The 15331-nt window shown below is 35.1% G+C and overlaps 1 protein-coding gene across 2 annotated transcripts in view; it reads left to right on the top strand.

Moving 5' to 3' along the window:
* Positions 1 to 844: 844 nt before the first annotated feature.
* The window catches only part of Galphao (G protein alpha o subunit), a 42700-nt gene continuing 28213 nt past the window's right edge, over positions 845 to 15331 (top strand). The window contains exons 1-3 of one of the 2 annotated variants that reach the window (XM_089735308.1): positions 845 to 1293; positions 10331 to 10373; positions 14826 to 14967. In XM_089735308.1, coding sequence (XP_089591434.1) covers positions 1176 to 1293; positions 10331 to 10373; positions 14826 to 14967 — 303 coding nt within the window. In that variant the 5' untranslated portion in view covers positions 845 to 1175. Of the gene's footprint in view, positions 1294 to 2997; positions 3569 to 10330; positions 10374 to 14825; positions 14968 to 15331 lie in introns of those variants that run through there. The other variant, XM_089735307.1, reaches the window with a different exon arrangement.

Genomic DNA, 15331 nt, shown 5'->3' with positions numbered 1-15331 from the left:
CGACAAATGATAACAAGTTAGTAGTCGTGGACATTGCGTTTAGAAATCCATGCTATTCTATAGCTAAAACCTGTCTAAAATGCCACATTAAAGAGAATACAACGCCATTTCGAAAACCTTAGCAAAACAGTTAGAATAATGATCGGCCTATAGTTCTTCACCGTGGTGATGTGACGACTCTTAAATAGCGGCAATATCAGTAACTGTTTCCACATTAAACAAGATACTCCAAAGCTCAGTGATTTATTAAATTTAATTGAAAATAAGGGTGTTGGGCACTGCACACTGCGAGCGCTTACGGATAGGTATCGCTGTCCGGGCGCGAAGAACTCGTCCGTTCTGCTTTAAAGAGGGCAGGCAGCGGATACCAATGCAATCGAGACTATAATATTTTGTCTCAATGGAATTTTTAACTCCGGTTATAGGGTTAAGAGTGGGTAGGCTGAGAACACTGCAGCACATTTGTAGCAAAATATGTTTTTATAGATATTTATAGATATATTTACATATTTATGGTATTTTATGTCGATTTTTCAAATAACGAAGCTAAACTTTTTTTTACTTTCTGTTCAGGATCTAAATATGATAAACTTAATGATATAGTGGATAACTATATATATATTTTTTTAAATTAATTAACGAAATTATTTGTAATTCAATGTTCTCAAATTCTTTTGAATTTTTTTCCATGTGTTATGGCGTACGTTAGTGGATGGGATTGAACGTGCGGGTGTGCGTAGTTAAAATTGAAATGGAATTAAATGTGCATTGTAGTATTTCTGAGGGTGGGACCGGGAGGTAAATGTAAATGTATACCGTGGCCCCTGCTATGGAGGCGATAGCCGGGCTTGCGCTCTCTGGTCGGCGCAGCCAGGGTGCGCGACCCGTCATTCTGTCGCGAACCGACGCCGAGGTATCACCTCGAACATATTAACGTTTAAAAGCAGAGTAGCTGGTTTTCAATTTTCACCGAATTTTTTTTCGGCTATTTGTGAAGCCATATCTTAGTTGTCTTGGTCGTGCTATTTCGGCGTTGGTGCCCTTTATAGTTAAAAAACGCACGCGTGCGCGATTGAGCGCGTGCGCGGCGGTACTTGCGCGCAACGACGGGCCGCGAGCATGCGAGGAGCACGGCGCTGCCGCGCGTAGCGAGCCAGGCCGTGCGCGCTATAGCCATGGGCTGCGCTTCATCCGCTGAGGAACGTGCTGCCCTTGCGCGCAGCAAGCAGATCGAGAAGAACCTCAAGGAGGATGGCATCCAGGCTGCCAAGGACATCAAACTTCTGCTCCTTGGTAATGAAGCTTTCTCCTATCTCTTTCTATCATCCGTCATGCGCGCGCATATTGCCGGTTCGGGCTCTATTGACTAAAACCTCATAGGGTTTTCAATATCGAAATATTTGAAATGCTTCTATGCTTGTTTATTTATTTTATTATTTTGTATTTTAGCTTAGAGTTAAGTTTTTTATGTTACTATGATAGTAGCTTTTATTTATTGTAATATAATAACATTTAGAATTAATAAAAAATATAGTATTGTTCACTGTAGGTGGCTTTTAAGATCAATATGATGGGTCGCAAGCACGTCTATCTTCTCATGTTCTAATAAAAATTGTCAACATAATTGTGACAGTTCTAAATCAATATTAAGTAGAAAATGTAATTAATATATATTTGAGCTATAGTTAACCATATGAGCAGTTAATCAGAAAAAATATCACCTATTTTAATAATTATTGTTTTTTCAATTTGATCAATAACTTTCCTTAGCTCAAAACCAAGAAAGGTTTCATCTGCGTTTTATACGTAGGTAAAATTTACATGTATTAATTTTGATAGGTAGTAGCTTTACTAATACAGGTTTGTTTTAAATACGAACTGTGATTTTATAGTTTTCATAACACAAAAAAAAATACGGGTATTAAAAATAATACCCCAAATTTATTTCTTTTTTGTTTTTAGAAAAGGTTCAGGTTGGCATAAAAATTATTTAGAAATATTACATTTTTAATTAGGTTTTTTTGTTCCGGAAGATCAAATTTGATTAGGTGAATTAAGTTACATAGGTACTCCTCTAATTCCGCAATGTTATGCATATACACACCACAAGAACATGAAGCTCTAGATTCAACATCAGGCTCATATTAGTACACCAGTAAATAATCAATGAAGTTCTATATTATTTAAATTAGATACTTATTCTAATGAGATAATTCTAAAGTCTGAAAGCCTTTATAGTACTTACTTTATTCATAGCACAAGTGACAGCACATTTGTTTAGTTACATTCGACTATTTTGCCTACCTTTCATGATTTTTATGAAATTATGAATTGTGGTTTGGTAAGTTGGCTGCTATAGATCTCAATAGAGTTAGTCCTCATACCTGAAGGCGCAATTCACTTTGTGATGTCTATAGACTCTTCTTCTTTTCGTACCCATCTCGTGCAATAAAAAAATAATGTCTACCTTTTAAGGACCAGATATAATTTTTCGTGATTTTATTAAGTCGTCATGTTAGGATGAACGATGAAATTAAAAGACCCAATACATGAAATAATCAAACGAAAAAACTTTGTCTTGTCGATTTCAAAGTGAATCAGTTTGATTTTTCAATGTGTTACTATGGTGGGAGTAGTAAAACCTTTGAAAATTTATTGTCAATAGAATCAAACATCGAATGCTTTTGCAGTTAGGTACTATAATATTATTTAAAATTTAGACAATTCTTGTTACGTATATAACGTAGGATAATATAGGAATTATTTCTCCTTCTGTGAAAATGAAATGCTGCAATTTTATGGCGATATTCTGACATATATCGAGTACATTAAGATCAATTGCAAGAATTAAGAAAGCAATTTTTGGATCTGATTAAAAATATTGGAAAATAAAATTCAAGGCCAGATAATTGAATTTACCGGTTGTGACAAAAAAAAGTGAAAAATTGTCTTTGGTCATTGTTCAATTAAAGCGCAATGTTTTATTTCGTTTGTTCTCTTTCGTGTGTAGTATTGTCACGCATGTGTGAGCGAGTTCGAACGAAGAATTCCGAAAGGATCCGAACGTCAGTCGAGCGGGGCGCGGTCGCTGTCACGGAGTGGAGTTGGTGCCTGTCATCCGGCCGCCATTATCTCGCATTTGAACGAGTTCGTAAAATCAATTTAAGTTCGCGTTCCCGTCAAGGGTATTCTGTGCCGGGAGCATTCTAAAATCGATAGATTTGTTACGGTGCATCTACTTGTTGGAGGAAAGTGATAATACGGATTGTACGATCAGTGAAAAGTGGTACTGTTAGGTTCTGTTTATTGGGTGCTAACATCGTGTAGGGTGGCTCCGGTAGTGCCGGAGCGACAGGACGCGTGTAGAGCGCATGCTGAGAGATCGGTGAGAGCGCGCCCGGCTCGGGAGTCGGGGCGGCCTGCGGCCATAGCATAGGGAGAACTGCCGATATGGGGTGCGCCCAGTCGGCCGAAGAGCGTGCAGCGGCTGCTCGAAGCAAATTGATCGATAAGAACTTGAAAGAGAATGGTATTCAGGCATCAAAAGACATCAAGCTATTGTTGTTAGGTATGGTATTTTACAGTTGTTTCATGTCAATATTTGGCCGCACCCATGTAGTTGCTTTAAACGTAATTTAAAGACTTCGACGACGTTTTCATAACCCCGTTACCGCTCAACTCTTTTAACTATTTCTGTGCTAGTTTCTGTAGTTCGGTAATGAATTCAAAGTACTTTCTCTCATAATGAATCTAATCACCATTTTACAGTGCATGTGTAGTTCTATGTGTAATCGAAAGTTCTATTTTGTTAAACAGGACGAAACAAAATCATTTTAAAGGCATACAAGAGTATAATTATCTCTGTTCAAAATACATGCACAATTAATGTTACATTCCTCCAGTAATCGTTTATTTATCTTTCAACGTGTATTTTAAGTTAAAGGCCAATATGTTATGATTTTGTTGCTATCAATGCCCATATAATAAATTATTGTCGGTGTTTTAAGTTCTAAAATGGATTGAAACACGAACTTAATGGTCAAAAATAAGATATTTTTCACTGAATTTCATTGAATTAACCTACTGTTTATATTCTCAACAAAATCATCCAAATGAACTGACAAGACGAAAAATAAAAGATAAATTTATTGTATGTTAATAAATCATATACATTCTCACCATCAGCACCAAAGGTTCCTTCATAGACATAAAAATAATGTTTTGTTGCTAAAAGAAATTTATTGTACATACAAAAAAAAAAAATCTACACTTCTTTTACTAAAGCTTATTTTGGTAAAATAAGTAACTAGTATAAATTAGCAATATAATAACATGAGAACCATCTCATGTATTATATGCTAAACATATTTACACACATAAATACCAATTTATGTGTGTAAATATGTCCCTAACATAGATAAGTTTTAAAAGTGTAGAACTTTCAAAACTTATCAACTAAAATGTTTTGTAAACATTCAACAATTTAAAATTGTATTTTACCATGGCTGGTTTCCATTAACCTGTTGACAAAATTTTGAACCCTTGCCAATACTCTTCGGTTCACATCCATTCATGAATAGTTTTACTCTAGAATGATGTAATAGTAGTAGTATCATTTTATGTATTTCAGTTTTTGTATTTTTTAAACCTATTTAAATTCGTTAATTGCTATATATTTAACATTAGATATAGCTATTACATATAAGAGTTCTACTATTACCACAAACTATTAAAAAGACAATTGAACTAAAAATCTAGAAAAGTCATATAATAAGTACAAACTAAATGAAAACAAACCTTTTGTCACCAAAATCAAAAATTTCAATCTATCAGTGAGTTTATTTGTATATTAACCAAAATGTTGTGTCACTGCAAACTATTTTCAAAGATATATCTAAACAATAATGAGAGAACCAAATGAATGCAAAATCCATGTAACTCATTTCAAATATATGAAAAAATATTGTCATATAGCAAAACAAAAATTATTAAAATGGCCTACAAGCTATCTCCATGTTTAAAAATAGATTAAATAGAAAGCTATCTAGTTTTAAATGAAACAGAAATTTTGTTCAAATAGTGTTTACCCAATGGTTAAAATTCAAAAGTAGTCAGTCACTGACACTTTCAAGAAGTATTTGCATTTTTTTTATTGATCTCACTAAAGGTATCAAACAAAAAATACAACAGAACCGTTTTGTTTTGCCTACGACTTTTAAAATACAAATAAATTACTATATTAAATTGACTGTTAAATATAAAATAGTAATCAAACCTATGCTTTTGCCTTTGTTCCGAAGAACGGTTCATAGACAAAACTGAGAATATGCTGACATAATAAACAAAATATTTAATCCTTTCCCATGTAAATAGTCATTAATCATAAATTAATATAATAAGAATTGTATGCTTAGTCATGACCCTAATATGAATCATTTGGGTTTTCCTCAGTTCATTAGCATAAGTAATTACATAAGTTCAAAATGCTGTCTTAAAAATTATCATAAATTTAAATATTCACAAGTAAATATGAAAATGTAAATACAGTAAATCAGATTCACCTACCTTTTTGACTAACTTCATAAATTTAAAAACACAAATTTATGAAAAAATTGGCAAGAACATTGACTTTTAGTAGTTATTATACAATGTCACAGATTGTGACTCACTCTATCTTAATTAATGATCTAGGAATTTGGAGGTGATTTTTTGTGTAGAAATAATAAACCTAGAAAGTAGTGTACATCTAGATTCAAGTAATTATGTCTATTTCTGCTGTTGCAGCAGTCGTGTTCCAGATTGATGGGTGGATCATCCTTTACGCCAGGGGCTCTCAAACTTATTTTGTCTATTTCCCACTTTGAGATTAAATAATTTTTAGCACTCCTATTTTTTCACCTATTTAAAAACCACTGTAGTGAGAGCTCAGCCGGTGTCTAAGACTCCTAGATGAAATTACAAATCGCCTCCCAAGCCTTTACACAATACCCCCTTTTTTTGGGTCTTTTACCGCCCCCGTTTAGGTCTGCAGCTACCAGAAGGAGGCGTCATTGCAAAGATGCAATTAAATTGAGTCTGTGGCCTCATGTCTTAATTTTAATGCCAGCATTACTTTCTATGTCTGTGGTCTTTGGTAAATACATAATACCATGTAGGCCATGAATACTTTCATCCTACTATAATATAAAAATGAAATGTAGCGCATTTTTGTCGAATTAGAATTTTCACATAATTATTTTAACTAGTGTACGCCCAATGTTCGAAATTCGACCTTAATAACTGACATCTCAAGGTCTAGATTCATTTTCGGTTTATATTTTCTCTTTAGATCGGTTTATTTTGAAAGGAAACCTCGTCAATGGCTTTAATGTTATGAAATGAAGAAAAGAAAGATTATTGGCTAAGAAACAGGAAAAAAGCGGTACTTAACTGTTTTGTCTTTTCCTATTCATAAATGATACACAATTTATTTTTGTGATACCCCTCATGTAGATAGTAATAATCGTGTGATTACGATTTTCAGTTGATTCAATAATTTGATTATAATATATAACCATAAATATATTAGTGATCTAAAATAATACACATGCTAGCTTATTAGGTATATCGTTCGTAATTCTTACGAAGTTAATTGATCTGTCACGTCATGATGTCGTGGCCATGGTGTGTACCAATCCGACCATGAACATCGTTGCTTGTAGTTTGACTTATACATATCATAGGTATGTTTCGTTTTGCTATTTAATTATAGTTTCTATCACATCAATATAGAAAAAAAAAAACATAGGAATTGTCAATGAAAAGGTGAATACAATTTGAGAATTATTAATTTATTTCTTCAATTCCAACGACAAATACGTAATACTTGTATAATACTTAATGTTTCAAGTTCTCAAATTCTCTCTAAATAAGAGAATAAGAGAGTGATATTGGGGCCGTTATAAGACCGCACGCTTTAGTTGTTCTACCTAAATTTGTCTCAAAATAAACAGGCAAACAGGTCTGAAGTGCGGGATAGCTGTTATTCCGATGCAATGTCTTAAATCCAGCTTCCTGGTAGGCTCTTACAACTGCTATCGATTCCACATTTCTCGTCTGTGTAACGAAATCGTTGATCTCTCCGCCTTTGAAGATAAAATTTAGTTCTCTTAGTGTTGTGTTCTATGGTAAATAACTTTGAAAATATCCAGCTATTTCCTTTTACTATCGCAATGCCCTGAACAAGAGCAGAGTGCTCCCGATCCATTAACGCTGCATTTAGGTACCACAAGCACCGGTCACCGTCCTCGTCGAACCCTCGACGAGCGAATTAACCCATAGACACAGCCCACTGAGTTTCTCGCCGGATCTTCTCAGTGGGTCGCGTTTCCGATCCAGTGGTAAATTCTGCGAAGCACTGCTCTTGCTAGGGTCAGTGTTAGCATCACTCCGGTTTGAGCCCCGTGAGCTCACCTACTAGCTAAGGTTACCCTGAAATAGCCTTTCAAGGCTATCAGCTTAGGCAGGAAAAAAAAAGCAGAGTTCTCCTATCTCTATCATTTTAAAACAATTGTGGGATTCTAATATCAAAGTGGATGGTGGAATACCTTTTGGTTTTAGCCTTTATTAGCTTGATTAAACTTCCTAGCTCCAGCTAGGACGCGATCTGTCCATTTATGTCTAACAAAAAGAAAATTGGACAATTGTGTCAACTTCATCTAAAATCACCGAGCTCTGGCGACTTTCCCAGTTTCTCTGTACTGATTAATGTAAAAATTCTAGTCGTGATTTAATACTAAAGTAATATAACGACTTTCTGTCTCATTTGTTACTTTAAGATATGTCGTTTATTGTCAATGCGTCTCACGACAACCTTGTTTTCGATTAATAGAGTTGTGTCAAAAATGTTCTTAAAAACATTGTACTATAGCTCGTAACTATGATGTCACCTTTGGTTAACGTTGAAGGGACTATCAGATGTAACTGGCAGATATTTTATCAGTTCACCGTCGTTTGAATGGCTGATCTTATCGGAATGATAGCGCAAAACGGCTCAATACCTGATGCGCACAGACCCATCAAACTGTTGATACAGAAAATAATTCTTGATATTGCTTTCGTCGTGTATTTGTAACAAATTTTAAATGGAACAACATTAAAGGGTTAGTATAAAGATAAAAAACATATCCCAAAATGTTAATGGAGTTACTAAATAATTCCGATTTTTTTTTATATAAAAATATATTTTTTATATAAAAATATTTGAGATAGCCCGTAGATATGGGCTCCAGTAATCACTTAACACCAGGTGAGCACTTCCACCCATCTAAGCAGAAAAAAATAATTTAAAACAAAAAAAATTTTCAAATGTTTCATAAAGCTCTCAAACTAACGCATATTATGTATAGAATTTGGCGAGATACCAAAATTAATATCTATTGGTAAATTTCAAATTTGTTGTTGTGACATTCAGAATCCGTATACGACATTTATAATTTAGTTCCATAATAACTCACTCTATTAGTGTCTTCTAAACATAAAATGAAACATTTTAAATTGGCGCGTCCTGCAAAAAAAAAAACAATATTATTATTTACGAAGACCGGAAATTTAAGATAATGATAGAATGTATTTCAATCGAGAGTGCAGTTGTTTAAGGTGATTATATCTATCAGCACTGGAGGTCGGGGATCGGGCATTCTCACTTGGTGAGCCAATTAAACACAAGTGGGGTCACGATACTGGGAACCTGTATTTGACATAGTTTGTTTCGCTACGCCTACGCGATACATTATACTTATAACGAGCTGTATAATTTTAATTTCTCACTTTTGGAAAAGTAAATTTTAACAGCTGTTTTCGTTAATTAGTGCCTAAAGTAAATACAATATTGATTGTACGGAACTGTTTGCAATCGGATTTCCAATAAAGCATATTGAATGGTTTTTTTTTATTAACTACTAGCTGACCCGGCAGACTTCATACTGCCTCAAACGATAAATAAAAGATTTAAACTTTTGTACAAAATAAACTTAAAACAAACGGAATCCGTCCGACGGGGGACACATAAAAGGGAAACCAAATTGTTATTTTTATTTAATTCCGAGCATTTTCATATTTATCTACCTTTTAAACCTTCTCTGGACTTCCACAAATAATTCAAGACCAACATTAGCCAAATCGGTTTAGCCGTTCTCGAGTTTTAGCGAGACTAACGAACAGCAATTCGTTTTTATATATATATAGAAGATAAACAAACGGACCTCTAGTCGATATGGTTACCAGAGACCATAAACATTCATAGGGTGAATGCCACTGTGTGCTTAGTGCGAGTTATTTAACGTTCTCGATAGCGTAAAAGTTAACTCAAATTTATATGGAATTGGAACGTTTGCCGCTAGGGGCGCTGTTCCAACCGCATACAAATTTGAGTTAACTTTAACGCTATCGCGAACGTTAACAAACTCGCAATAAGCACACTGATCACCTTGAGACACAAGATTGAAAATTCAATTCATTTATACGACTACCGTCTAGTCGCTTGTTTGCAAAAATAGCCATGATACCGTGCGGGCTTGCTACCTGTCCCATCTCTAGTACCGAATGTTATTTTTCCCAAAAAAGCAACTCGAATTAAATCATAACCCCCTAACCGAGCAGTACTACAGTCATATTCGTACCTATTTAGCAACCTTGCAGACGGCCCGTATATCGAAGCTTTCACAAGGCAACTTACATTTATTTTTCGTTGCTATTTTCAATCTACGAACGAGACGTGCATAATGTGAACTAAAACAGTTTACATTTAGCCGGGTAGGTAATTAAATGTTTTTATATCATTGCGTGTTTTATTGCGGCGGTTGGGCGTGTATATATATATGCTTTCAACGGAACTCATCTTTTAACCTGAGTTGTGTTTTCTAAGAAAGTAATTTAATTTTTCAATTTACAAATTAAGTTATGGTTTTGACAACACCGTGATATAGATGTATGATTAAGCTTCAGGGACCGTATATTATTATAATATCAAGTGTATAGATTATTATTTCTGCCGTGAAGCAGTAATGCGTTTCGGCTTGAAGAGTGGGGTAGCCTATACTGTATAGGTTAATTATACTGAAACCTTACAACTTATATCTCAAGGTGGGTGGCGCATTTACGTTGTAAATGTCTATGGGCTCCGGTAACCACTTAACACCAGGTGGGCTGTGAGCTCGTCCACCCATCTAAGCATTAAAAAAAAAGATATTTGATTTTGAAACGCTTTTAGTGGAAAAACGGAAGGACTTTTAGTGTCACTTTTTATATTTATAAAATTATGATTAAGTAAACTTTGTAATTTTGTTCTCAGGTGCTGGCGAATCGGGCAAGAGTACTATAGTCAAACAGATGAAGTAAGTAACTGTATGACATTGCAATTACGAAATCATTAACTAATGATAAATAATTAGAAAATAAGTATGCATTTAAACTACGAAGAAACAGGAAAACTGTTAACCGTAACGATAATCGCGTTTGATCTAGAATAAAGGTTACATCATTTAAGGTTTTTTAAATACATATATACTTATTCTGCTATCGAAAAATATGAAATATTTATCGTCTACTTAATCAATATCAATAACATAATCTACAATTTAACACAATACGATTGCTCACTATCCCTCTATCTACTAGTCGACAAACGTTTTTACATTCGTACGATGACGGATTAGCGACGCCGCGACGTATCGATTCCTCGGGTCGCACCATCACGAATATAATACCTGTTAATATTACAACATATTGTCATTTTGATTCATATTTTGTTTTCCTCGTAACCTCGAGGGGTTATTCTAGATTCGCCGAGCTAGTAGGTGAGCTCACGGGGCTCAAACCTGACGACGTTGCTAACACTAGCCCTAGCAAAAGCCCGAGTCGTGATTGGCAGAATCTACCATCGGACCGGAAACGCGACCCACTGAGAAGATCCGGCGAGAAACTCAGTGGGCTGTGTCTGGGTTGATTTAGTCGTCGAGCCCTTCGTCGCAAGCGACGGGTTCGACGAGAACGATGACCGGGATATTTTTAATAGTAAATGATATTTAAGCAATCTTCGAAAATTACTCCGAATCCACTTAATGGCTCTCATTTCTTAAGTCGATACTGCAGTTGCTCTAAACACAGACTCGGCTCAGACTTGTACGTTTTTTGCTATGGTTTATAATTTTTTAAATTGTATTTTTGTTATCTTAATATCGTCTCTCTTATTATTTGAATTGTATGTTTTTTGAGACTTTTAATCGTAAACTTGAAATAGAAGACAAAATTCGAAATATATGGGTCTCGTAGATTGTTTAAGATCTCTAGATCAACAAAGACACTTTAGTTTCTTCTTTTTTATTGTACGTCTCGTTCCCTTAAAATTTCTTTGTAATGATCCGTGATTACCATGACCAATGATTTTATCATATTTTAGATTACGGACATCCTCTCATCCTCCATATTCCTGCTCCACGGTTACCGTTGCAGCTCATTTCATTCCTACTATCGAAAACAATTGAATTCAACTAGTTAGAACGCTTGTAAACAATACCTATGACTAACCACAGCCCTAATGATCTCATCAGGTGGGGCCATAGAACCGTTTGCCTTTGTAAGCAAAAAATAGGTAGTGATAATACCTATTTTGTTAATCGGAAACGCGACCCACTGAGAAGATCCAGCGAGAAACTCAGTGGGCTGTGTCTATGAGTTAATTTATTCGCCGAGCCCTGTCGCTCGTATTCGCCGAGACGGTGACCGGTGCTTGAGGTATCTAAAAGCACCGTTAATGGTTCGGAAGGATCCTTAATGACGTGTTTAGGGCAACGTCGACTGTTTACCATTCGGTCTACAGGATCGGGTATGTTATTTCCAGCGGCTACGACAAGAGGGTTTTCATGTCGTGCCATCTTCTCAAAGTAACCCACAGACAGCCCACTGAGTTTCTCGCCGGATCTTCTCAGTGAGTCGCGTTTCCGATCCGGTGGTAGATTCTGCGAAGCACTGCTCTTGCTAGGGCCAGTGCTAGCACCATTTCGGTTTGAGCCCCGTGAGCTCACCTACGCGTTAGGGCGAAGCTGATATAGCCTCTCAAGACTATCAGCATAGGTAGGAAAAAAAAGTGGTGCATTGATGCCGACTGTATATATACTTACTGATTGAGTCAAGCTCCAGGTCATCATGAAGATCCACATTCTTTAAGAACCACAGTGCCCGACGGCTATTCTGCAAAAACGGGATTGAATGACTTGAATGGGGTCTCAAATCAGTGCGAGCCGCGATAGCGAACACTAACTACACTTGCATAGGTCATGACCGGGCGTATTGGTCAGAACTTTGTGCGAGTGAAAAAGGTTGTAGACATTAACACGACATATTACACTTTTTTCCGGTAGACAGCGGCTTGGCTCTGCCCCTGGCATTGTCAACGCCGATGAGTGACGGTAACCACTCACCGTCAGATGGGCTGTATGCTAATCTGCCTACAAGGACTCTAAAAAAAAATGTTTAAGATATTTCATTAGAGGTACATAAAAATATGTATAACAAATGCTTCATTTAAGGAAAACAGTATGCAGCAGCTGTCATATATATGCATGTTAATAATTGTAATTTAAATATTAAAAATACCTACGAAACTTCGAGTTAAAATAATTAATCATTACATTCATCAATACATTAAATACAAGTCTTAAATTTATACCAATGTTGTTGATTTGAAGTAGTAAGAAGTTTGTAATAATAACGAGGGCGATTCAAATAACTGTTATTTCCACAAATATGTCGATGATGACGTAACATCGCGTCCCGGATGCGAAAGATCTATACTGCACCAGATGCTTGACGTCAAAATAATCTGTAGGGGCTTACCCAACATCGATATTTCAATAATATAAAACTGCGTTAGCATGTTTTTGTTTTGATTTAAAGGAACTGAAATTGCAGTTTTGACGGGTGCCTGGATGGGATTTACTGAAAATATAATTTATATAGAAATATAATAGAAGAGTAAAATTCGTGATGAGTGGTAAATATTTTAGACGGAAATTGTTGTTTTGTGCCACGCATTAAAATAGCTGTCAAGTGGAAGAGTATATTCACAAAAACGTTGATATAATTAATTTTTTAATGCGGATACTTCCCGTACAAAGGAATGATGCCACGGCGTGCCTATTGTTAGGTTGTCATGGTTTTTTATTTTGTATGGTAACAATCCTTTACCTTTAGCTTTTTACAACAAAATAAGTCTATATATAGACATCGTTATACTGTCAAATAATGAAAAAAAAAAAAAACTTTATCCCTACTTAAAACTTACAAAATTACATGTAATTTACAAATTAACTTTACAAAATTACATGTAAACTTACAAAATTATAATTTGCGCAATTACTGGTGGTAGGACCTCTTGTGAGACCGCGCGGGCGGGTACCACCACCCTGCCTATTTCTGCCGTGAAGCAGTAATGCGTTTCGGTTTGAAGGGTGGGGCAGCCGTTGTAACTATACTTGAGACCTTAGAACTTATATCTCAAGGTGGGTGGCGCATTTACGTTGTGGATGTCTAAGGGCTCCAGTAACCACTTAACACCAGGTGGGCTGTGAGCTCGTCCACCCATCTAAGCAATAAAAAAAAAGATTTCAGTTACCTTAATAACATGTATAAGACGAGATTTGTGAAAAAATATTGTGTCCGATTTTTTCTTCTGGAGACATGAAACATAGTAAATTTTACATGAACACTATAAAGAAGTCATAACTACTTTTGTTACATTCTGCTCGGAGAAATATATTTGTTTGTAACTTATTTACGCTTTAAAACAATGTCTCATTTATTGTGGTTAGTAAATGAAGCGCTTATCTTTAAAGTTTCTCGTTCAAGAACAAGTCTGAAGTAATGACTAAGTAGAATTGTGTACATTAGCAACCGGTGCAATTGAACTATGAATCAGACGAGAGTGATCGATGGCTCTGTTTTGCTTCATTTAGTAGCTTGTTCGCAATTCACGCCTAATATGAAGATGGTTTATTTTCAATTAAAAATGTTTACTTACCTATAAAGGATCTATCAATGGCACAGGAGGTGGAGGACAAATATATTGTACATAAAATGTATTTATTTGCGACTCTGCACAAATTCTTGTATATATATTTAAAAAAAACTGTTCAGAAAGCAGCAGTATGTAAATTTCAAAATCACAATTAGGTACTTAAGGTATCTCAATCAAAAACAAGCTATTTATGTTACACTTATGAAAATCTATGATTTTGTTTTACTACAAAATATTGTTGAGAAACACGTCACAAAAATAATTGTTTTACCAAGCCTTTAGGACTACCATTAGTGACTAACTAACGAACGGTGGTTCTAGTTAATAATATAACAACACTTTACGATGAATATTTCAAATTAAACCACAACTTTCAGTGTTTAATATGCGCATAAGTACTCAAAATGTCTCATCTTTGTGTCCCAGTTACTATACTAGTTCATAGTTTGTGGTACAATATGTAATAATATAAGTCATCCTTCATATTATCAATTTTTTTTAAATGATTCGTAAAGATATTTATGGTAAAGAAACAAGTGCAAACTGTCTAAGAATCGATTTTAGATCAATACGTTTATTGGGATTAAATTTAAATGTAATGATATAATAATGATATGATAAATGTGTATAATCGATAATCAAAAACATGATTAAAGTGATCATCGATCATAATTCAGTCATGTTGATTAAACCGTATCAGAAAACAAGTTTTCTTCTATCTTCCGATGACAAATAAATATGTCGAGATTAATTTGATTTTTTCTTTGTACAGAATTATCCATGAAAGTGGATTCACAAATGAAGACTTCAAACAGTACCGGCCCGTGGTCTACAGCAATACGATCCAGTCGCTCGTCGCCATCTTGCGTGCCATGCCCAACTTGGGCATCATCTATGGCAATAGAGACCGAGAAGTAATTATCAATTTTTATTCATAACTAGCTGACCCGGCAGACTTCGTAATGCCTCAATCGATAAATAAAAGACATAAACTTTTGTATAAAATAAACTTAAAAAAAACAAAAGGAATCCGTCCGACGGGGGACACATCAAAGGAAAAACAAAATTGTTATTTTATATTTAATTCTAAGCATTTTCATGTTTATCTATCTTTTAAACCTTCTCTGGACTTCCACAAATAATTCAAGATCAAAATTAGCCAATCGGTCCAGCCGTTCTCGAGTTTTAGCGAGACTAATGAAAAGCAATTGATTTTTACATATATAGATTTTGAATTTAATTTAAAACTATACGCCATAATTTTTAACTGTGGTTAAC

The sequence above is a fragment of the Bombyx mandarina genome, chromosome 19 (genome assembly GCF_030267445.1).
Source record: "Bombyx mandarina strain Sakado chromosome 19, ASM3026744v2".
In the NCBI taxonomy this organism is placed as follows: Eukaryota; Metazoa; Arthropoda; class Insecta; order Lepidoptera; family Bombycidae; genus Bombyx; species Bombyx mandarina.
Note: the sequence above shows the minus strand (reverse complement) of the source record. Positions and strands in the feature narration are given on the sequence as shown.